This window comes from Gavia stellata, chromosome 2 (genome assembly GCF_030936135.1).
Source record: "Gavia stellata isolate bGavSte3 chromosome 2, bGavSte3.hap2, whole genome shotgun sequence".
Taxonomy (NCBI): Eukaryota; Metazoa; Chordata; class Aves; order Gaviiformes; family Gaviidae; genus Gavia; species Gavia stellata.
Genome location: NC_082595.1, coordinates 112367898 through 112393008, shown reverse-complemented (window position 1 = coordinate 112393008; position 25111 = coordinate 112367898). Strand labels below are relative to the sequence as shown.

Genomic DNA, 25111 nt, shown 5'->3' with positions numbered 1-25111 from the left:
CCGCCGCGGAGCCGAGCTGGGGGACAGGCAGCCCCGCAGCAGCTGAGCCCTTCCTCTTGCTGCGCTGCTGAACCATACACCCAGCAAGGTGCGAGGGCTAAATCCTGCTTTGCATCGTCACATTTGCAAATCACCCTTTAAATATAAGCCAGAAGCTGCCTGCATGATGCCCAGGTGTTGCCACAGTTGCACAAGGTGGGTGATATCTGGCCAAGCCTTCGGCAGGAGCCTCTCTCCATCAGTTCCTACTTCCCATCTCCCCATGGAGCCCCTCTCTCCAGCTCTCCTCCCAAGCTCCCTGCCTAATCCCAGAGTTACTGACTGGCTGTGCCTGACGTGAGCCACTTTGGGGATGGACTTTTTAGCAGAGCCTGTAGCGCTAGGACAAGGGGAATGGTTTTAAGCTAAAAGAGGGGAGATTCAGACTAGATGGAAGGAAGAAATTGTTCACGCTGAAGGTGGTGAAACCCTGGCCCAGGTTGCCCGGAGAGGTGGTAGATGCCCCATCCCTGGAAACATTCCAGGTCAGGTTGGACGGGGCTCTGAGCAACCTGGTCTGGTTGGAGATGTCCCTGCTCATGGGAGGGGGTTGGACTAGAATGGCCTGGAAAGGTCCCTTCCCATCCAAACCACCCTGTGATTCCTGGGATGTGGAAGATAGCCAAAAAGCAGCTCTGGAGCAGGGAACAACCTCCTCCCGGGAATAACATACCTTGTTTCCGATGGTCATCCTTTGACGGACGCGTCTTGCCAAGCTTCATGGCTGAAAAAACTCCTTTCCCAGCTCTGGAAGAAGAGAGGGAGGAAAAAAAATATCAATTACTGTATTTTTAGTGTTGTCTTCTAGGACTTGGGGGTGGGAACAGGAGCCTTTCACAGCTCAGAAGCAAAAGAGGAAATATCAGCTGAAAAACTAGGCAGGGGCTGCTGCAAACATGCCACAGGGCAGAGTCAAGGTTGCAGCTAAACACACTGCCTTTGAGTCTTGGATCTCGTTTTTTTCCTCAGGGAATGCCCCAACTTGGGATAAAACACGAGGCTGGAGCACAGCGTTAGCAGCCAACGAACTCTCGCTCGCAACCCGTTCCTCCCATCTCTGCTGCCGGCCCCACTGCGGACAGACTTCTCATTGCTCCTGCCCCATTTGTCGAATCGCTCTCCCGTTACTTAAAACCATTGACTAAAATTTAAAACATCCAACCACTTCCCCCACCACCTCGTTGTGAAAAATCGATAACCTCTTTGGCTAGATCAGCAGCAAACCTGTGCAGATCCTAAGGTTTTTCAGCAGCTCATTGCAGCAACATGATTTTTCCCCTTCCAGCGTGATAAACACCAGTACCAGGTCGGTCTTAGCTCCCCGTCTGCAATCTAGGCTGGGGATAAATTCACTCAGGGCAATTTGGGCTGGATTGGCTGACAAAATAATGGCTTACAAATGGCTTGCCAGTTGCTTTCTAAAAATATCCATCATTTCAAGGCAAATTTAAGAAGTAGAACGTCTAGCTCCAAATGCTTCAGTGGGGCTAGGGCTGTTACTCCAGCTCAAAAATCAGCCCGTGCAACCACAAGTGCATTGACAATCTGGGATCCTACATTACTTGGTGTTTGTTACCTACACATACAGCAAATATATACAAACACAGCATTTAGTAAGGGATAGGATTGCACTGCAAACTGGATTGCTCTCAAATGCAAACGGGCAGAGATTGTTAAAGACGGTAACAGCCTTGCAGATATTTTTGGGAACCTGTTCCCTGTTATTTGGAGGTAAGTCCACGCTGCTGTTGCAAAGGGATGGGAGGTTCTGAGTTACCCTGGTGAAAGTTATGGAGCCTGGATGTAATGTGGATTTTTAACCTGAAGATTCAGCTGAAAACCTCAGTAGGAAAAAGCCTCCATAGGATCTGCAAAACTGAAACCAGCAAGAAGCACCATGCAATAACCCTGTTCTAAAGAGCAAACAGCCGGAGAGAGACTTGAAGGCAATGGCCTGTGACTGTCCCAAAAGCAGAAGGTGGTAAAGCCAAAGGGGACCTTTTTTTTTTTAAATTGGAAAATTCCCATTACCTGAAAGTGTTGCTCTTTGCAGAAGCCTTGCAGGTTTGAGGGACGTGTTCTTGGGACAGCTTGGAACCAAGGGGGAACCTCACCTCCAGCCTGGACCTCACCTCCAAGCTGGCTGCCAGGGCAGGGGAGCCAGGGCTCAGCACCAGCCCTGGACCCAGCAGGATTGGGATGCGCTGCCCACGAGCCGGGTGCCAGCAGTGAAGCTGCGGGATCCCCCGGTCTCAGCTTTGATCACATCTGGCTGGGGCCAAAGGGTGAAGCTATGCCCTTTTTTTTGCAAAACAAAGAAATTCTGGCATTGCAGCCAGCCTGATGCATTTGTTGTCTTAAATAACAACTGGAAGTTTGCAGGCTGCTGATGGAGCCAAAGGAGAAGAAAATTAAGGAGAATAGGAGGATAATGTATTCACCAAGGGAGGGGGCAATTCAATCGGGGCAGAAGGCCAGCATAAGATACAGGAACTATTTATAGCTGAGGTTTAATTGGGACTAAAGCAATGCTCGGGCCTCAAGGCAGTCTCTGGTAGCTGTGATTAATTCATGGGATCCTCAGTGAAAGGGCAGTTTCTCAGTAGATAGAAGGAGGAAAGATGAGGGGTAGGTTTCCGTATCCGTAATCCTGCCAGGGAACATCTGCCTCGAGGTGCTACGGGGGAAGTAACACTTTAAAGCTATTTGCAAACTCATTTTTTTAATGAGCAAATGCTGTAACAGCTCAGGCTGTGAAACTCTGCTCCGAGACAACTCTCCACCACTGAGCGTGGGCAATCCAGCAGACACACAGCCCCTCCATAAGACAACACACCTCCAGGGTCAGTTACACTACATTCCCTTCTTTCCAAATAATTTCTTAAAAATGGGGGGGAAAAAGTCCCACCAGCCCCAGAGCTGGCACGCAGGCAATTTACTTGCAGATGGTTAGTGATAAAATCACTGCCTCGGTCCTGGGAATTTCTGAGGTTCCTCGGGAAGTCAAACAAAGCAGAAGAGCAACTGGTGATGGAGCAAGTAGGACTCTGCAGGAGTCACTGGCAGTGCTGGTCCTCTACCAGGACCCAAAATAACAAGGTCCTTGTGTGGGTGCTGAGGACGCATTGCGTCCTGGTTAGCGCAGCATCTGATGCCCCTATCATTAAAATGATCAAGCTGGTTTTGGGCCGTGTGGAACACGACTGGGATTAAGCACCTGGTCCAAGGAGCATGCACTGAGACCTGTCCCAGCAGCACCAGTCCAACCCAGCTCCTTCCAGAGGGATGCACGTGGGAGCTGGTGTCACCCCCTCGCCCCTCCCAGAGTGACGACCCCTTCGCTACCTACTGAGCCTCAGTAAATGCACTGGGGACATCGGATGCAGGAGCCTCTCATGTGTCCCCAAATCCAGTTTTACTGAAGAAGAGGTCCCAGAAATGGGAAATAGCCCAATAGCCTCTAACACCTCCACGAGGTGAGCCTCAGCTCTAGCTGGTTCGGAGAGCAAAGTCCAGAGGGCACAAGGTCCCTCAGTGGCATAAAACTTCAGGTGCTGTCCCCGTGCCCGCACCACGGCCGCATCTCCCTGCTGTTCTTCTCAGCCTCGGTTACAACATCTGGTGCTGCCTCCTTCCTTCCCCACTGCCCTTACTGGTATTATCACAGCGGACTGGAGCCCCAGGGAGGCAAATATCTAGGAAATAATGACGTTTGGAGGTCACCAAGAAAAAAAAGAAAAAAAAAAAAGCAGATTTTGGTGGATTTTGGCAGAATACTTGGTACGTGCTGAGGAGAAGGGACGAAGCAAGTGAAGGATGAGGAAGGAGCTGTCCCAGATGCTTCGGAGCAGATGCCAGTGGCTCACCCTCATAGCCCAGCCCCTTCCCAAGACCCGTCTGTCACCTTTTCCAATCCAGGTGAGCACTGACACATCCCATACAACCCTCCCCTTCCCATCCCTCGGGAGTACTACCTTCACCCGCCAGCCGTCCAGGACTTGGTTTCCCCCAGGAGGAGATGCTGGAAGAGCTCAGCCGAGACAGGAGAGCGTCCAGTGGCACGTCTAGGGTGGGGCGGCCATGCCGGCACCAAGGGCAGAGACACGTGCCCCACGTGCAGATCGGGACCCAGCAGGGACGGGGACCCCGGCCAAGCCTTCTGTCCGGGCACAGCAGGGTCTTTGCAGCATTAAACAAAGCTCGTGCCAAACCTTCCGCCACTCCTGCCAGGCATCCAACGGCGCGGATGGGAAGCCGCCGCGAGCTGACACCGTCCCCACATGAATATTACATGAGGACCCGCGAACCTGAGATGCTGCGTGGCAGCACCGAGACCACCCCCCCCTTCCCAAAGCCTGGGTTTAGCCTGGTTTCCTAAAGAACCAAGACGGCGGAGAGGATGCTGCTCCCTCCTGCCTGCTCCCCTCCAAAACAGTGCAAGCTGCTGGCCCATTGCAACCCAATTTGGCAGCAGGGTCAAGACTGGGTTCCTGCAAGCTTGGGGGTGTAGGATGGAACACCTGGCCTCTGTTCTCAAATAGGGACAGGCCTCCACGCAAGCTTAAACCCCTATTGGACACCAGAGTATCCACCCAGCCTCACACAGCACTCTCCCCTTGGATTTTCTGGTGTCTAATATGGGATTGAGCAGATGAATTCTCTTCAGTGGATGGCGAAGAACACATCGTCCGTTTAGGCTGCTGCTCCCAGAAGCGCTTGGCTTTGCCCTTCAGGGTTTCACCCTTGTGGGTCTCCAGGAGGAGAGCACGGAGGGACAGACAGATTTTGAGATGCAGGCAGGGAGGTGGAAGCAGTCTCTCTCCTGGCCAGCTTCTAGTTAAAGATATGGTTGCAGGTTGCTGGTTAATTATTCATGTCTAAAAAGGACATTTTAATCATTGCTTTTTACTGAGGAGTTGGGAGCAGGGTTTCCATGGCTCATTTCTTTGCAGGAATTATGCCCGTCAGGTGGGTGCTGCCTCCATCACCCGCCGTGCTAACAAGACTTCCAGTTCTCCCACCTGTACCAGGAACAGACCCCTCTGACAGCCCCAGGGGGTCATCCTGCGCACACCGCCCTCGAGCCCAGGGAAGACCCCAACCCTCAGACCCAGCCTCCCTCTTCCCCACGCAGCCAAACTTGGGGGGGGAGCCGGCAAGGACCAGGCTGTTCAGTGCAGGGAGATCTTTTCCCATCTTTTCTTGAGTCTGCCCTCTCCTTGCTGACTGCTTGAAGACATTATTCTCCTTTCCCCGCCCCATCTCTGCCTCCTCGCTTTACACCATTAATTAGGATGGTCCATCAGCAAAATACTGCCATAAACTGGTCCTTAAACCCCAGTGCAATAAATATGAGCCAGAAGAGACCTCACTAATTGGGGAGTGCCCTGCGGTGGCTGCAGGGATCGTCCCATGGACAGCAGGAGATTAGCCTGTGCTCACAGGAGCTTAAATTTCAGCAGATCTGCCAAGCCAGAGAGCTGGAGGATGCTGCTGTTGAGAGAGAGCTCAGACACAGCCTGGTCTGGTATCAGTGCAAGCATCTGGGGATAAAAGAAAGGCAGGAGCTGAAGAAACTTGTCTACGTGGATGATGCAGCAGCCTGACCTGTGGGCACAGGAGCTGTAAAGCTGGTGCCAAGTCGCATTTGCCCAGCCCTGTGCTGATGACCTGCACCCAGACCCTCTCCTGCCCTGAGCCCTGGCCAGGCTCTCCGTGCCCAAGCTGGGAAACTCTCCCCAGCCAGGACCCATCCAAACCTGATGGGAGCCAGGCTTCTCTCAAGACCTCACAGTTCCCTTGAGTGCTGCCAGGGACCGCGCCAAGCCTGTCTTTTACACTCAGCTTTTGCTGTAGGTAAATATTCCCTGCAGGCTCCAAAGCCTCAGGCCACACATCCAAGAGACCCAAGCTCTTCCAGGGCTGACAGCTCAGCTTTAGAGAAAGGGAGAGCGCGCCACGTACAGGATCAGCCACAGCGTGAGCTAGGAAAGATGGAAACAAAGAGGGGAAGGAGCAGGGAGGGCAAACCTACTTGTGCTCCTTCGTCTTCTCTTTGCCTTTGCTGGAGCCAGTGGCCACGCATCAAGGGAACAAAAGGCAAGTGAGCTTCAGTGCGCTTCAAGGGCTTCAAATCAGACCACAAAATCAGAAGAGGCTGCTCTTCCCTTTGCAGCTTCCCTGCTCCTCATGAGTGCTCCAAGTGCCCCATCCCCAGGCTGCGGTCATGGGCAACCTTCCTCAGCAGGGCTGACCCCAAACACCCCTGTCCTGCCCAGATCTGTAATTTAGGTGGATAACGTCTCTGCATGACCCTCTGCTAGGCTAAAGGGATTAGGGGAACCACAACTCCCTGCACCAGGAGCTAGAGGTGACGGGCATTCACTGGATGCGTGTATGGGGCCAGTAAAGCAGATGTGCATGAACACAAGCAAGTGGGTACGTGCGCAGATCAGGGATGCTGCCGGAGCAGGAGGCAAGGTTTCTTCTCATTTTTGGTAGAGGGGAGCGGTCTTCCCTTCCCTTCCTTATCCTCCCACAAAGGTGTATTCGTATCCTCAGCTGGAGGAGGCGGGTTGGGTCTGGGGGTCCTCATCCCTGCCCAGACTGACACTGCATCCTCCTGCCCTGACACCACGCAGGAAACACCGACTCCTCACCTCCCTGTTTTGCTTTGCAGACCCCTGCTCTGCCTCTGCTCTCTGGCTTTTCAAACCTGTTTTCCTTCTCTCATGGCTCCTAATTTATCAATTTGGGTCCTGCCTCCCTGTTTTTCTCCCCTGTCACTGCTTCTTCCCTGGCTAATCTTCCCCATTGTGCATCAGCAAAGTGGGGAGGAGAAAGCAATTAACCAGCTCTGGAAAGTAATTAGGAGGGCTGGTTTTTAATTACAGCTTGTTACTCCACTTCACCCCATGGCCATGCCTGTGCTGGGGATGCAGGGCAGGAGGGTGGCTTCAGAGCAGAGAGCCCCTGTGCACTGAGCTGCTGGAAAACCACCCAGAAAAAAACATTTTTGTTTGAGGTGTTGCTGGATGGGTTTTTTAGAGAGGTGAAGTCCAGAAGATCAGCTCCAGCACAAAACAGGGGGCAGGACCCAGCACTGGGTGGGAGTCCAGGAAGAGCCAGGTCTTCCCGTTCAGCCCAGCATGGGCAGGGATCAGCTTGGAGCCTGGGCTGGAAAATGGCCAAGGAATCCCATCCAGAAGCTGCTTCAGAAATAAGCAGTCCTGCTCTCTCCCTGCACTGACACTCGCTCTGAGAGCAAACCAGCAGAAATTATTCCCCTGCCAGCTGAGCTTGTCAGGGGAGCAAGCAAACACCAACGCCAGCAGCTCAGCTGGTTCATCCGCATTGTAAAAGCTGCCCTAGAGCCCCTGCCCAGTGCCGGGAGAGGATGTAAATCCCTCCGTGCTTCCTCCTGCAGCTCCTCGATGTGATCCGAGCTCCCTGCAAAGCTGTGGCTCATCACCATCTCACCCCCAGCACGGCTGGGTCTGAACGCACAAGCCCTTTGTCGGGGTGAGCATCTGCATCTCCCCGAGAGACTCACTGGTGCAAGACCCTTCCCTGCCACAGCTGGGCTGGGGAACTCTCCCTGTCCCGGTCCCGCACCGATCCAAACTGCCCTGGGGATGCCAGAGTGTCTGGTTCCCCCCCACCACCCATGCCAGGATGGGGAGCAACATCCTCGGGTGGGTGGGAGAGGGCAGTGCCTGAGCCTGCGTCCTTCCCCTGTTCATTTCACTGGTGGAAACGTGGCCTGGATGAGGGATGCGAGAACGTAGCTGCGGCTGCCCTCTTGCTCTGAGCATCTCCCTCCTCCTGCGACTCTCTGCTCTCCCAGCTCCCCATGCAGCAACGCACGGTGCTGCTGGCTCTGGGCGCTCCGATCGTCAGTGCCTGGGTGAACAAGGCAATTGCACTACGTGAGAGGCCCAGAGATCCTTCTCCAAGGGCAGATGGAGCAGCTAACACCAGATTACTCTTTCTCCCTCCCCTCCTTTATCCCTTGCCCCTTCCATGCCAACCCTCACTGCAAAAGGTGCCTCTCTGACTGCAGACAGCCACAGTTTGGGCTCTGGCAGCCTGAAAAGGGGCACAGGTTTCCCATTGGTGGCACCACCAGAGAATTCTCATTTTACGCCTTCAAGCAACTTGGTTTTAAGCACTCTCACTAGCACAGGTGATCTTCAGGGGGATGCAGTAACGAAGGGCTGGAGGCTGGAGCTGGAAAGTGAGCCTGGGCACAAGCAGGGACGGGGGGAGTCAGGGTACCTGAATGATAACGCGAGGTGCCTTTTCTCTTTCCCCTTAGCCTTAGTTCTGCAATCACAAAGAGCAATTTTATTCAGATGGGATTCATCCTGCTGCAGTGATGAAGACCCTTGCCTGCCTTCTCCCCTCAAAACCCCCCATCAGCAACATGCATCAAGCAATCAACCAAAACCAATTCGCAAGCATGCCAGAGGGAGATCTTGCTGCAACGGGACTTTCTAACCCACTGGCATCCAGGGAACTGGGTACAGGGGTAGTGACAGTACTGGTGGTGCTGGAATGAGCAGGGAGGAGAGAGAGTGTATGAACAAGATAGAACAACGGACAGAAAAAGAGCATTGCTTCAGGATGGATGGATAAATCGCATGGCACTGGGCTGGCTGGCTGGTGTTATGCATAGACGGACGGATAGATAGTATCACAGTAGGATGGATAGATGGATGGATGGATGGATGGATGGATGGATGGATGGATTGAATGGCACTGGGATGAATGGACAGATAGATCTGTACTGCAATGGATGGATGGATGGATGGTGAGAATTGCAGTGATGGATGGAAAGAAATGCAGTGAGATGGATGGATGCAGAAGATTGTATTGAGATGGACAGATGGACAGATGGAGAGATTGGTGGATGGTGAGAACTGCATTGGGATGAATGGATGGAGACATGAATGCATGGGTAGATAGCTAGACAGACAGAAAAATATTATCCTTGAAGCTCCTTTGGAAGGCCCTGAATAGAAGGAAACGTGCCCTTGCTGGGCTTAGGGGAGAATAGACCCAATACAAAGAAGCCCTGCTCTTTGGGGAGGAGGGGATGGGGTGAATACAAGAAAGCTCTGCCCCCCATTAAGAAGAGGGCAGAAAGCAGTTAGGACCTTTCCCTGGGTCCAAATGCCATGCAGGGACTGGAATGCCAACACGCACATCACATGCATGCACACAGCATGCCCAAAGGGCCCGAGTAAAGCAGGGATACCATGCGCAGTACCTGGGATCTTCAGGGTCTTCACTGTTTGGAAGAAACACAGCCAGAAGGATGAACATGAGGAAGAAACAAACCCACCCAAACTGATATACCCCTCCCCACGGCCCACGGGAGCCGGCCAGGACAGGGGAAGGGGTTAACGACTGCCACCACCCCCTGGGAGGATCCTCCGGGGTTGATGCTGAGAAGGTTCAATCAGTGCAATGCACACCAGAGGGCAAGATCCCACTCTGCACTGCATGGCGAGGTACTGAGGAGGCATTGTCCCACAGCTCTTCGCTGCCACCACCCAGGTCCTGCTTGCCAGTGGCAGGACAGCACTCTTCTGCAGGTTTCTTCGGCATCCTCCCCACCTCCCTCCAAATAATGAGCAGCAGCAATGAAGAACAGAGTTACAGGGACGGGTTGGGGCTGGGATCATGCTAGGTAAATTTATTTATACAGATGTATTCTTATTCATGGTGCCTTTGGGAGTCCACTAGCCCTACAGACGGGGTGGTCATCATCATATTTTGTGGGATTTGGCTGTAGAGGGACCACAGGACATGCCTCTCCTTTGCAATGCGACATGGAGGAGGTTTGCAGGTGCGGCTGGGTCCCACAGAAAGCTCCTGGAGCACAGGGCTCATGTGCTACCGTACAGCTCTTCCTCTCTTGCAGGCTTCAGCTCCAGCTTCAAGCACTCACATGTGCTGTCCTGCACTTGCAGAGACGCAGTGCTGTGATGCTGGTGCATGAACCATTGGCTTCGCCCAGGTCTGGACCACATACACTACTCTCCTGGCTTACCATTTGGTTATGAAAGATTCGGACCTTAAACCAGATTGGCCTGTATCCCAAATCCTGGCTGTATTTATGCCTGGACAGTCACATATTCTTGGGACATGGGGTGACTGGGATGAGCTGGGATGAGAGCAACCCCCTCCCCAAAAAGCCAAGATCCCCCAGTCATGACATTTTGGTACCTTGCTACTGACTTGTATCCATCGTTAAACTTAATCCTGAGTGAGGCACCGAAGAGAAAGAGAGAAAAAAAAAAAAATAATACCAGTGTCAGGTGTCTTGAAGCAGCCCACCAGCAGCAAGGGAAACATGCACCTGGTGAGTGCAGGGACACCCCTTCCAAGGAGAGGTGGTTGTGTGTCCAAGCCACAGTTCCCTACCACAAGGTGCCCCGAGACAGCAGATGGGTGATAACTTCAGCTGTGTGTACCCAGCTTAGGGTGCTCCGCTCACACTGTCCCCAGGAAAAACCCGGCTGGTGACAGGATCCGCACTTCTGGCATGGGGCACAAGAGCCGTCACCACCCCAGCAGCCGGCATCATCCATTGCTCCTGCTAGATCTGGAAGATCTCCTACACTGGAACAGTTTGGGGTCAATCTAGGTGCTAACAGCTGCCAGGAAATAACCTCAAGCTGCTGGTGGCTCTGTCTCAGCAGCACCCAGTTCATTGCTTTGAACACCTTTTCCTAGACATTTTCCTGCTTTTCAGGGTCCTCAGGATGCATTTTTTCCCTAGCAATTTAATGGTACCTTGGAAGGGTTGCAAAAAGGATGGGGGAAACCTGACAGGGGCTGATAGTCTTTGGGAGATCATTTCACTTGTCTTTGCTCAGGACGAAAAGGACCCTGGGCTTGCCTGGTTATGCTGATGGAGGCATCAGTCCAGTGTGTGACATCCCTAAGATGTGTGCCCAAATGCCACACTTGATTTAGCATGAAATTGCTATTTGAGGGTCTGAAATTGAGGGTCTGAAATGACCCTCCTTATCTACTTGGACACGGAGGTTATGAACCTGTCCACATCGGTCTTCCATGACAGCCAAGGATGGAGACACACACACCCAAAGGCTGAGTCAGATCCTACATGGGTAAACATCCCTTGGGAGATTCCTCTTTCCTTTGACTATAGGGGCAACCTGGGAAGATTGGGATCATAGCAAGAGCCTTGCTGAGCTTTCTAGGGCCATGCAGGATGGTGCTGGGATGCACCTCACTGCACTGCCTAATTTCTACCTCTCTATAGACACAGCAGCTCTGGAAAGCCACTGCGAGCAGCAATAGTGCCGAGCAAATGCATTTGCACCATTGACCAGCACAGGCTGACCAGCGAGGTGCCCAGGCCTGACAGAAGCAGGGAGTCCTGCCTCTCCCAGACTCCTGTCATGGGTATTTTCATCACCAAGTTCAACTCCGGTGCTTGGCAATGACCCCAGCATTGGAGCAAGTGACCTGCGGTGATAATTAGTGACGTGCAGAGGGTTGAACCCAGTCAGACATGTCTTGGATCCACTGGGCATGCACAAGAAAAGACACGATCAATAATTCACCATGGCCAGATTGCTTTTGGCTGCAGAGCTCTGTCCTGCCCATGAATATTTCAAGGTCAACAGCTATCAGGTGATGCTTCCTGGGATCTCAGTTTCGAGGTGGCCAGGAGCCATGATGTGCACAGCCCTATCCCACCCAAATTTTGGCAGTCCAGTGGGGTCCCCCCTCTCCCTGAACCACCTCTGGAAGTGCCCGTGTCTCTTTACTGACCACAGAGGGAATCAAAGGATGCATCTATGTTAGTAAATAAATAGACCAGAGCTCATTCTCTGGCCATGACACGGCTTGTGTCTGTACAGGTCAAGTCCCTTCTCTCCACAAACTGCATCCAAGCTCTCTGTTGGAGGTGGTCCCTGGTCTATCATATCAGTCCCTGTGCTATCATAAACCATCCCAGACATACACTGAGCCAAAGCCATGCCAGGGACCATGCTAACGACCTAATGGATGGGAAGGTGCTACCCCTGTGCCCTGGCTTGCTTCATCATATGGATGCTGCGTAGGGTGAGTGGGCTCCTCGCCCCTGAGCCCTGGTGAAACACATAAAGTTGGACTTAACGGATCTGGGCATCCAAGTTTTGACATTTAAGCCTGGATTTAAGGAAGCGCTCTCTGGAGAGCAAGACTTTCAATGTGTCTCAGCGCTGCAGAGGCAGGATTTCAGGGCCACCATCTGAGCAGGGCTGGTGTGGGTATTTACCTAGTGTGCCGCTCTTCTTCTGCATCGTCTCCAAGGCTAGGGCATTTACAGAGAGAGAGAGGGGAAAAAAACCCACTGTGATATGAAGATAGAGGGCTCTTCCGTTGTGTCAGCATTTTGAAAAACAGGATGATTCGCTTCAGTAGAGGAGGAACTTCAGAACATACCAACACAGCAAACCACTCCATGCGTGAGGACCCACAACCACCCTGCACTGGGCTGATCCTCCCTCTGCCACCCACACCGCTCCCGGCTGCGCCTGCAGGGTCCATGCATGACCCAGAGTGGTTTTCTCTGGCTATTTGGCAGGCCGAGCTCCATGCTAGGGTGAAAGTGAACTGGTCCCCTCCACCCCGACCTCCTTCCTACCCTCCTCCCTTTTGCTTGGGGTGAATTTGCTCAGAGAAAAGCCGCTTAGGCTGGAAAAAGCTATGTTGGGTCGGTGCTGTAGCCTCTGCCAGGCTGCCTGGAAGGAGGTAAGATGAATTACCAGCTGCTTTTCCCTTGGGAAGTCCTGCCCTCACCCCATCCCGGCTGACCGCAGTGCTGTGTATGAGCAGCGGGCGCCAGCTCCCTCCCCAGCAGAAATACGAGGCAAATACAACACAGACAATTATCACAGCTTGCAAACTCAGGGCCCATCCTGCAAACACCTGCGCAGCACCCTCCAGGGGATCCAGCACCAGTCTAAGGGGTCTGAGAAGGAAGCTCTGATGGTTTTAGCAGCACTGGTCCAAGGCATTTCTGCTCCCAGCTCTGCTGGAAATGCCTCCCCCACTGAGAGCAGACCCTGCAGGTGCTGGGAAATGGGGTAGAGCTCCTGCACATCACGATCTGGGCTTGGAAAGCTGCGGGATTGCTCTCAGACAGCCGCTTCGAGCGAAGCCCGGGGGGGTCCTGTTTACATCAATCACAAAAGTCCCACGCTTAGCATCAAGCAGAGATGTCGGCGTCTGCGGGACTGCGAATACGTGAGGGTAAAACACACATAGGGACACCCTGCAAAGGAGGGAGAGGCCGAGGGGGATGCCCTAATAGGTGTAAGAAATTAAAAATAAAAGGAAAAAAAAAGGCTTTTTGTCCCAAATCCTTGTGTTCCCAGCACACAGCCTGCTTTCTCGGCCGCTCCTGCATGCTGAGCTGCATTTGCAGGGACCAGATTGCTCCTGGGGGGTAGGAGCCAGAGCCCAGCGTGGCATATCTACAGTTAAGGCTGTTTCTCCCCAAACCGTGTCGCTTTAGCGCACTTCGATGTGTGAGACTGTCTCACTGGGGGCTTTTTCAGCTGGGGTGCTAATGGCTTTCCTCCTCCTCACTTGTACCAGCTGCCTTCTTGTCTTGTCTCCAACCGGCTGCCAGCTTGCCCGTCCACCCAAAACCCACGTGCAAAACACAGAGGCAGCCCACGTGGGAAAAGATAGGCAGTCAGAACTGGTCAGCAGAGAATTACTGCTGGGTTTCAGCTTTGGTAGGGCTTTGATCTGCTGGTAGCACCCAAGCCTGGTCACCTGCGTGGTGGGAACCTGGTGCAGAGACATCCACGCGGCTCTGCAGGAGCTGCATCGAATGCAGTGTGCAGACCCTGTGCTGATGCAGATGGATCTGGTTCCTCTGGTGCTGGCAGCATGGGGTGAGGCCCTGGAGCACAACCCCCAAAAGCTTTGATGAAGATTTGTAGGCTGGGGCACTGCTCTGCTCCGTGGGAAGGTGGCAGGGCTGCCCCGGACCGTGCTGGGGCTGGAGAAGGCTGTACCTCTGCTAGCAGACCTGCCAAATCTTCGTGACCTCTGGGCTGAACCATCTTGGGGATGTCTATGTCTGAGTCCCAGCAGACTGACCAGGAGGAAGAGGAGAGCGCCGGGTCTCAAAGCTGGGAGCGGGGTGACAGAAAGGCAGAGCAAGGAAGGAAGATGCCTGAGATCATAGGAAAGGACACTTGCAAAGCTGCCAAAATACCTAGAGCTGCCAAAATAACTAGAGCTATGAGAATAAACTGGAACTGGCCATGCTGTGCCTGGGGACGATGCTCCAGACACGATGGCCCACAGGACCCATCCATTCCCCCCCCCACTCCTTTGGCCCATGGAGTGTCAGGAGCGCAGGAGCTCTCTCTGCAGCCCGTATGAAGAAGTGTTGCAAAGAGATCACTATTAGCATCCTGCGGGACTCGGCTAGTTAAGAGTCTTGCTAATTTTGGCAATAGATTTAACATTCAAGTGTAAGAAAAATAAGGGAATAATGGCCTGTCTTTAATAAATACGCAGGCTTACAGTTCCAGTTAGTGGAATAATAAAAGCAGTTCTTGCAATGCCTTCATTTGCCAAATTGGACTCACTGCAGGCATTTCTGCAATGGGAATCTTCTCACTAACCTTCAGCCATGTAAACTTTAGGGGTGAAGAGGAAACCTCCCGTCTAGGATCCCCCACATTCGCTGGAGAAGCAGAGGCAGAGTGGATGGGGGATCCTCCACCTGCCTCGAGCTTGGGTCTGGGGGAGATGAACAGCCTCTGAAGATGCCCCACGGCACCCTCCATTTAACGTTGAGGAAGCCTGGGAAGGTAGCTTAGAAAAGACATCGCATATTTGGATGGCAAAAATTAAAAGCTGTTCCAGGGGGTGGAAAAACCCCAGAGGTGGAGTTGGAGTTGGATACCAACTGCTTCACAGTCTTGGCAAGGTTAAATGCCAATAATGATGCTGTCACTGCATGAAAGCACCGTCCGTGCAACCAGGGGAATGAGCCCAGGCTCCCAAGGGATCCGTCAGCAGGCGAGTGTCCAGCCATGAAGAAGCATGGCTGTGTTTTAAGAACAATATTTCCAGCGAGACAGCAGCCTCCAACAAACTGCTTCCTGCAGGTCTATTGACTGCAGCCTTATTTCTCGGTGTGCTATTTGTCTCTGCCTGAATCGTTAGTGGGGAGACGGGGAGGTGCTCCAGGCCCTGGGGTACTTTTCCTTGTCACGGAGGAAAAATAGCAAAAAGAGCTTTGCATCTGCACTTCCTTGCCAGGAATCCTGCTGGGACTTTATGGGGAGCAAACGGCCATCCCTTAAGGATTTGTTCCCACTGCTGAGGACAGGGTGGCCCCGGCACCACGCGTTGGGGCAGGGCTTTCAGGTCTTGCTCTGCTAAGGGAGATAAAGCACAGACTGGCAAAGAGAAGGCAAATCTGGCATCCCTTGCTCACTGCTGTGTAACAGCTCAGCACCGTAACATCCCAAATATCCCCACCAGCCTTCCCTAGAGAGCTGGGTACCTCCTTGGGCAGCCCCTGGACATGAGGACCTCCCCACCTCTACGCCTCCGGAGGGAGGTGACCCTGGCTAGTAGCCTGGCCAGACCTCCACATCTGCTTGCAGGCAGGTCTGAGCTTCTGTGCAGAAATGCAAAGCCGGAGTCCGGGCAGAAGTTCAGCAAGTTTCAGGCTATGGGTCAACAGCAAAGGTGGTGCAAGGTTTGGAACCAGCTCCTTTGGTGGTCAGCGTGTGGTCCCACTGTGAACTGGAAGTGATCCAGTTTTGAAAAAGAAATAAATAAAAGCCCGGAGTGGTTATTTATTTACTGCTTGACTTTTTTTGCCAGGTGGATCCGTGCCTTGACCTGGCCGTTGGCTTGGCCAGGCCAATAGAGGTGTTGGCAGAAGAGGGGCGGTGGGAGCGGTGAGGGATGCTGGCAGCAGAAGCACCTCGCTTGACCTCTCTGCTCCGCAGCATCCAGCCCCTGCGATGCTCCGGGGGCCGGTCCCCAACCCCTGCCCAGCAGGGCCGAGGGGTTTGGGCACCTCTTTGACTGAAACAGCGAATCATGACTGCGCTTAGAGTTTTTTCTGCCTTTTACTGTCTCAGAGCCCAACCCTCACCTGTGCTTCCATTTGGACCATTTATTTACCCTCTACAAACTTGTGTCTCCCCCATCTCATTCCCTCACCCGAGATTTTTGTCCAGAAAACAAGAGAATTCACCTCATGCAAACGTCTTCTGTGAACTGAAGTCGTCGTTCTGGGCACGGAGGAGTTACAAGAGCAAATATGGTATTTCCCTGCAAGGTGTGTGTCTTCTCCTGACAGCACCGGGACTGAGCCCGGCTGCAAGTAACTCTGATATAATCCCCACTGCCGGCACAGGTTCCCAACACGCGTCTCGCCATCATCGCTGGCACCTCTATTAGGCCGCAAGCAAACGGCTGAGAAGTGGTTGGCAAGCCCAGCGCTATTTATATATTCCTTATTGTTGCTGCTGCTTTTCCCATTTCAAGGTCTGTTTGTTCCCCCCCCCTCTTCTGCATCCCCTCAGGGAAGGGAATCAGCTGAATAACAAAATAATGTCCCTAATGAGCCAGGATAGGAGGTAAACAGCTTTGTGATGGAGACGACACTGACAGAAAGCCTGTGGAAATCCAGGGAGATCTTTCCCCTGCCTTCGCTCAGATTCAAAGCCCAGGGGGACACAGACGATGGAAACAGACTGTGAAGACACACCGAATTACAGGCAAAGAGATTGCCAAGAAGGTTGCAAGTCCAACTTCTTCCCCAAGGGGGATCAGCTCACCCCAAACCCTTCCTCAGACGTGCATCCAGCTTGTACTTAAGCATCTCCAGGGACAGGAGCTGAGCTCCCTCCCAGTCAGACCTGGGGTTTCTCTCCCCTTATCCTTACAGCATATCTCACTGCCGCCTTGCAGAAATTTGACTTTTGGCTGTCCTGTGCCAAAATCACGAGCAGCTCATCCCAAACCTGACCCAACCCTCGAAGGCAAGGCGGGAGCTGGACTTGGCTTTCAGCTTGGCTTCCCTGGTTTGGCCAGGTCCCAAGGTTGGTGTGGCACAGCAGGGCTGCCCATCTCAGTCCCCACAACGAGCAGCGGTACCCACGGGAAGCTGAAGGCATTGCACATCCAACACATGGAGTGATGGCTCCCACATCTGGGCTTGGCCCGAGCAGCATTTGAGCTTTTGGGGGCCTCCCAGGCATCCAGCAGCCTTGTCAGAGCACTTCGACTGTCTGTCCCTCCATCTCCAGGCACTCAGACATCCCAGATGCATCTACGGCCTGGGGCACGTGCAGGAACAGAGATGCTTCTGGAATGTCCTGCTCGCTGGGCATGTGCTAGAGCCACGTACCTCTACGCTATGAAATTAAAAATTCAAGGGCTCACTCCCTGCCTTTGAAGCCAAACTGCCTGGCACGCATTGCGCCCATGTTAATGCTTCCCATCCAAAGAAAGGGTTTGGATGGGCAATCCCTAATTTGTCCTTTGGGACTGATCCGAGGCTGTTGTACCTCCCGAACCCGCCTGGGGATCGTTTAGGTCAGTGCTAGGTAGCCAAGACCTCCTTAGAGACTGTCCTAGTAATTTATTAATGTTAAGGGCACTTCAGGTGCTTGGCCTGGCACTGTCTATTTAACGAGACTCAACAGAGGTGTTTACCAGTACGGACGTGGTCATAAATTCCCGTGACGGAGAGTCAATATCTTCATGCTAGTGAAGCTTGAGGCTCTCGGCAACAGGCTTCATGGGGAGCTGCTACGAGAAACGAGCTCCCCAGAAAAACCGTGTGTAGGAACAACCACCCTCATGTGCTTTCTGCCATCGCTGGACCCACATAAGTTGAGGAGTCCCCCCCCAAATCCTTCTTTGGCTGAGCTGCTCTTGGAGGCATTGGGTTGGTCCCCGGGTTTTACCTGAACTTCTCTTTTTTGTAGCTCCTCCCCAAACTCTTTCTGGCACACGGTGGGGAACAACTCACAGCACCACACTGCAAGAAAAGCCACTGCAAACAGAAATCAGATCTTCATGCACGTCACAAGGAGCTCTTCCCCATGCACTGGACATGGCTGATCTCCGGCCCTGGGGACAGCTGTGCCTGATGTGCGGTGGGACCTGGGGAAGGATGGGGGCCTCAAAGGCGAGGCAGTACCCCGGCTGCAGCCTCACCCCAAGGCCCTTTCTCCATCCTGGATCCCAGCACCCCTCCTGAGCATCCTTTCCAAGATTGCTTTTCCAGCTGCTCCATCGCTTCTCCCCACAAGCTCTCCCGCAGCCAAGGAATGGGAATCCAGGGGCAATGCTTGTGGGACATCCATAGGGACAAGGCAGGAGCAACACAGCACTGCAAACCCCACTGCCACCAGCATGAGTGGGTGCTGACCGTCTCCCTACCTCGTGTTGAGGGATCCCTGGCTAAGGGTGTCCCCCTCTCCCAAAAGCTCATCTTCACTGTGGTAGTACATCTCGTCCTCTTCCATCCTGTGAGGGTGGTGACACGGAGAACATCATCCCTGTCCCTCCTTGGTATTTGTAACAGTAGTGGTGGTGACATTAATGACCCTTGGGGTTGGCAGAGGTGAGTGCAGGGCAGCAAGACACAGCCAAGCCCGACAGCCCCCCACGCTCAAAATGACCAGCTGTGGGGCAAGTCTCCAAACCAGAGGATGTGGGGAAGCTCCCTGGGACAAAAGCAGCAGTGAAATCAGTTTTAGTGCAGTTGTCCACATGCGAACTTGCTTGGGACAGTGGGACTAGCCCACCTTGCTTTTTCGGAGTGTCGGCTAAGGGATGCTCCTCCCTCTCCTCCTTTAAAAGAGTTGTGTATTAGCTCACTTACAGCGCCGGATTGCACAGCCTGCTCCTGTGAGCCAGGGCAGTGAAGGCACGTGAAAGAGCTACGGCGGTTCTGCTGGCCGCGCCGGGGCTGAGGGGCCACCTGCAGCTGGATCTGCGGATCTGGGAAACTGAAGCCAAATATCGAGGGATTTTCACCAAACTGTGGCCACCAGCAACAGCTCTCCCACCTGCTAAGAGGCGCTGACGCAGTGCACGGATCAGTGCCACAGTACCTTTTGCAGATGCCACCGGGGTATTTAACCTCCACGTGGTCCTGCTGCCCATTTATAAACGGTTGCATTTATTTCAGCTCTCCAACGGGATGGATTTTTCACCAACCACGTACAAACCAACCTCAAAAAGTCCTCCTGCTCAGCGCTGTCTGCATGCAGCCACGATGCATCTCTCTGCACCCGGGCAGGGGTGCTCAGCAAACCACACACCGGGGTGGGATCTGTCAGGCTAAATGTGGCTGTCCTCAGCCTCCAGCTGAGCTGGTCATCTTAGATTTACTTTACAGTCCCTGGAGACCTAATCCAGAGCCTCAATTCATCCGACCGCCTGCTGCGTCAGCCACGTGGCGTTAATTACATCTCCGGTGAGAGCGAACTCACGTTCACATCGTGCTGCCTGAGTCTCCCGAGTCCCCGTGGCGCAGGCAGGACGCTGATTTCCCAAGATACGGGGCTGACAGACAGACTGAAACCCACGCTGCCAGAAGGACAGAGGCCCCGGCAGGATTTGACCCTGCGATGGGAGGACTGTGCCTGGTACGCTGCCCTGAGCCATCCCCCTTTTAAACCCTTCAGCATCTTCCCTGTTCAGCATCATCACAGTCCACTGAGCTGGGAAACGAATCCCCACTTCCAATTTGCTTGAAAATTCACAGGTTTCAGCCCAATTCACACAGTTAATTAACTGCCTAGGAGTGATGCGAGCGACTGGAGATATCTTCCCTCAATCTCGTACCGCAGGGAAAAAGAAATTTTGCCCTTATATGGCCGCAATAAAGTGATAAACCCCGACAGAAAGCAAACGCTGCTGAAGCACGCAATTGCATAAAGCCAGCGCGGGGGATGTACGGCTGCAGCAGCGCCTGCGATGTAAATGCCGTTAAAAAAGCAGCCGATTCCTAGGGGTATGTTCGGATTCACACCTCCAGGCTGGGCTCCCATGTGGATTTGGAAACACAAGGGCTGTCCACCTTTGGGACTGTAGCCTCAGACAAGGGCTGTGCTCATCCCAGGAGAGCGGTGGGTGACCTGAGGACCCAGCTTTGCCTGGGCCACCTGCACCGTCTGCCTGTCCCGCTTATAAAGTCTCTCTCCTCTACCAGTTTATCTCTTTCCACGAGACTTTTAGCAAGTTCAGGACTTTGATGTCTCCACTGAAAGAGGCCAATGGGTTCAAGAGCTACTGGGGTGGAGACCGACAGATAAAGTCACTACTGTGGACAACACAACTACGTAAACTATGTACACAACTAGATAAACTATGTAAAGCTGCCTGAAAATCTGGCTTAGCAGCCCATGAGCCCGGTATATTTATACACAAATGGTTTCACACTTGCAAAACTCTCCTGTTGCCTGGTGAGCTGGGTGAGGATTTGAGCACGGGGTTCAAAGCGCCCGTGATGGGGTGGACTGAATCTGGCCCAGCATCACTGGGCCATCAGTGTCCATCCATGCCTTGGCCTCACCGCTGCATTTGAGGTGGTAAAGGGGCTGTTCCTCCCAGCAAGGACCAAGCCCTGAGCATCCATAAGCCACAGCTCATGGCAGAACTGGTCCCAGCTTGCACTTCATCCCAATGGACAGCCAACTGCAGCGTCCCCCAGTCCTGAGCCCTCTCCACCCATCCCAGTCACCAGGCTGGGTTTGCAACTGGTTACAGCAGCTTTGCATCAAGAAATGGAAGGATACAGTCCCTGGGCTTGTTTTCATCCAGTGTCAGGTCCCATGGCACAGACACAGGTCAGAGGCACTGTCATTGTCACTTTCCACCCCAGAAGCATCCACACTGAGGTGGTTTCGTGGCCGACATGCCGTCCTGCCCCTGCCCCTGGTTCCAGCTGCACTGGCTCCTCTGCACACCTCCACCTCCTGCCCTGAAGGCAGCTCAGTCCTGGGAGCACCGCGAGCTCCATCAAGGAGATGCAAGACCCCACACTCCTGCACACGTGGCTCTACACCCCACGCATGGCTCTAATCCCATCCCATATGAGGCCTGACCAACAGCCAGAGCCTTAATCCTCTCTGAATCTGTACTTAATTACGTTTACTCTCCAGCATCTGCTGCGTGCTACAAACCTCAGCGCTTGCTGGAAGGCTCAGCTCTGTGCTGGGCAGGCGTGGTGGAGCGCCAGGGACCTGCTGGCATTGGTGGGTGGACACTTACAGCCCATCCTCACCTTAAGCTGTGATAAAGGGTCTTCCGACAGCCGGGAGACGTGATGCACCTTAGAGGAGCACTGGGGCAATGCTGCCCTTTCATGACAAGCCAAGCCCTCCCCATCCCTGCTGCCACCACACATCAAGTGCTGAGCATCACATTACCTCCTGAAGCTCCTCTCTGCGGACTGCTGGTTGGATTTGCCTGGAGAGATGTCCAAGCCCTGCCGGTGGCCGGAGAGGAGGCTGTCTGTCTCTAAGGGGTACCTGCCATCCCCCTCTGAGTGGACGCTGGGGTTCTCCAGGAACTCCTTGTCGTTCCACGTGCCCACAGTCCTGTCCAGAGCCTGGTACTTGATCTCTATGGAGATGCTGGTCTGCAACACACAAGGAAGACACAATCAGCACCCAAGGGCAGCACAGGGAGGAAGGAAGGTCCTGCAAAATATGAAAGGCAGGAAGAGCTGTTGCATCCGCTGGCTTGATCTCTGAGCCTTACTGACCCCAAAGCCTCATCTTTCTTAGTGCATGAGACATTTGGGGAGCAGGTCTTTGGCTCCAGGAGGTGGTCCGACCCAGCTCAGGCATGGTGCTGCAGCATCCCTCCTGCTCAGGGACCTGATTCACTTGGAGTTGCTGGTGCATCCCAGACCAGCTATATAAGATACAAGAGACACCAAAAGCCCTGAACAGCGGACAAACCCTTTGAGCGGCTGAAGGCACCACGAGCAGATGAAGCCATGTCATGTTGATGGGTTTTTCTCCATGGTGCATCACCTTGCTAACAATTTATGCCCTGCTGTTAAGTGCTGGGCTGCCAAGCTCCATGATGCATGGTGCCTTGCTCCCGCCTGGCCCCATCCCATCCCCAGGGAGAGCCGGGTTTGGCAAGGGTTGGGCATCCCTGGGGAGGTTTGGATAGATCCTGGTTTGGGGAGGCCATCTCCCAGCCTGGCCATGACCAGCTGGGGCTCGGGGATGGGAAGGGACCTGGCACGGGGTCTGTCCAAACTTCTAAAGCTTCTTCTAGATGAACCAAGTAAGAGTAAGGTCCTCTCCCTCTTCTGCGTGGTCATTCCCCACTTACCCACCCAAGATTCCACCAGGCAGCTGCAGCAAACGCAAGGTTAGAGCTCCCAAACATTTTTCCCCAACAAATCTTTCTCTGGATTTAAAACCCAATCAAATACATGAAAGTTCATCTTACTGCACAGAACTGCCCGCACTACCTTCGCCCCGATGTCCAAAGTCCTAAAACCACTGGTTTGGACAAAGCAGCCAGAAAAATCTCTCTCCTAAAACATATCTATTTTGAAAGGCAAACGGCTGCTAGAAAGATCAAACAAAAGCAAAAACCATCTCCACCTCCACTCAGCTTCCATGGAGAAATCATAAGTTATATTCAATGCAAAGGCAATCAATTTTAGACACAAGGACAAAATGAAAAGGCTGACAAACAGGGAGCAGGAAAATTTATTACAAAATCTTCCTTTTTTAATCCGTATGTTTAAGAGGAGGTACAGCATCCTGACTCGCTCCAACCGCAGCTTGTCAAAGGGATGACGAAAGGCTGGAAAATACAAGATATGGCCTGGAAGGATTCTGTGCATTTAGCAAATGACAGCTAAGGGGTGACTCAAACCCAGCTGGAAACAGAGCTTTGTGGAAGGTTTTGACTGATTTTTATTCTTCGTATGGCAAAATACAAATTTGAGTCAATCAAAATGATTTGCCACTCTGTGCTGACCTCACCAAGCTGTTTAGGATTGTTTAAAAAAAGCAAATGCAGAGGAGAGACAAAGATCCGTGTTGAAACACTAATTTTTCACTTTTTCAATCCACCTCAACGCTGTTGTGAAACATTTGATATTGAAATCTCATTTTTAAACTATATATTTAGAGGTTTAAAAATCCTTTAAAAGAAATGAAAAATTATGGGTGTAATAAAGTGAAAGATTTTGGTTTGGGCTGAATGAAATCATCACTTGTTTGAAGGGAAATTAGTAGGTAAGGCTAAACCAAACTAAAACCAAGCTAAAGCTAAACCCAAGAGAAATTCACACTAGAAAAAACCTTCTTGATTTAACAGTAAAGAAAATTCACGAGCGGAACGATTCACTGAAGGGCTGGTGGATTGCTCTGTCACTGGACATTTTTAAATCTTTTTTATTTGGGGTTTTTTTTTTTCACCACTGGAGATAATAACAAATTCTGATATGTCCCAGAGCCTCTCTTGTAGGAGGCCAGACGACACGATCGTAATATCCCTCCTGGCTTTACAGTTCCTGGCTCTTTTAGTCTCTTTGCTAAGGCAAGTCAGTAACGTTACCAGGGCTGGCTGGAAGCTGTTTTGCAGTCAGCCCAGAAAAAGGAAAACAATTTTCAACCCTTCCTTTTGCGTTTGATTACAGAAATATGAAGTTATATGCCTGGAAACCGCTTTCCAAGAAGTGACGGCAGTGAAGATGCGCCTCTCCCTTCATCCAGAGCTGGGGGCTGATATCCGGAGCTGGACACGCTTCACACCGATGTGTCCGCAGTGCGGCCACCCCAGGATGGGTTTGGGGCCAGGGTGGGACCTCGGTGAGCACAGTCTGCAGGAGGGATCCCTGGTGCCAGCCCAGCATCTTGCAGAAATGGAGCTGCGCTGCATTACAGCACCTGGAGCATCTGTGCCGTGCCTGCCAGAAGATAACGCAATGCCAGAACTTGCTCAGGTGCCCTTGCAAAGGAACGTGCCGTTAAAATCACGGGTTTTAAGGAGCTGAGAGAGGCGAGGTTTGCTGAGAGGGGACATATGGAGGTTGCTTTCTTTCCTAATTCTGGAGGTGATTTTTGCAGCCCTTGCACGTGATTTGTCTTCGAGTTTGCTCAATGTGAGGAACATGTTGCTTCCAAGCAAAACCTTTTTCTTTGCATCTCAAAGGACGAGGAGTGCAGACGGCTGGTTATCCTGTCTCAGCTGATGGGCAAGCGGCTTTCCATACCTGCCCACCTCTGCCTCCTCGACATGTCTGATCATTTTTCAGTCCCCCCCTCCTCCTCCAACAGCCCTCACTGGCTGCGGTCCACTCCTACGCCTACTAAAAAAAATCAGCATCTTTTGAGTCCGGGAGAAAGTGGGTCACCTCTCCAGGAGGGCTGAGTCTGCTGCCCATCAGGAGCTAGTCCAGATTTGTATTTTCACTAACATTTTTCCATGGACAATGTCCCAGGCGTTGCCCTCTGGATTCTCTCTCCTCGCGGCTCCCTCAGTCCAAATTTATCCTCTTGCTGGAGCGAGTGCTTTGGAGAGGGATTTTATGAAGCTGAGTTGCCTCTGTGCCTCTGAAGTTGCAATGGATACTGCATGGGAGAAGGGATCCAAAATCCTGCTGAAAGCCCAAAACGTAAACTCCCCCTCTCACCTCCCAGCTCCGGTTTGAACAGGGGTGAGCTGGGGCTAAGACGATGCCCCAGAAATGCAGGGGAAATCGAGGGACGTGGCATTTCTGCTCACAGCAAGTGCTAGAGGCGCAGGATTTGTGCATGTGCATGCATATGGCTTGTGGTGTGCAGAACATGGGGGGATTTATTGTCTTATCCAGGGGAGACCTGTACTCCGGTACAATCTGCCTTGCCCAGGCTGCCCTGATTTTGTAGCGATAGACAAGAGCCAGTATTTATGTTTTCCAGAGCACTCTGTGGATACCAACTAAACCAACTCCAGCAGAGCTGCCATGACACGGAGGAGACGTAGACAGGAGGTCCTGAGAGGGGAGGTGACGAGCGCA

At 52.8% G+C, this 25111-nt stretch overlaps 1 protein-coding gene across 1 annotated transcript in view; it reads right to left on the bottom strand.

The window, feature by feature from the left end:
* Positions 1–25111, bottom strand: part of OTOF (otoferlin) — a 110620-nt gene that overhangs the window by 43940 nt on the left and 41569 nt on the right. Inside the window, exons 5-6 of the mRNA XM_059835914.1 lie at positions 21504–21715; positions 713–786 (exon numbers count right to left, since the gene is read on the bottom strand). Of these exons, the coding sequence (XP_059691897.1) occupies positions 713–786; positions 21504–21715 (286 nt within the window). The remainder of the gene's footprint in view (positions 1–712; positions 787–21503; positions 21716–25111) is intronic.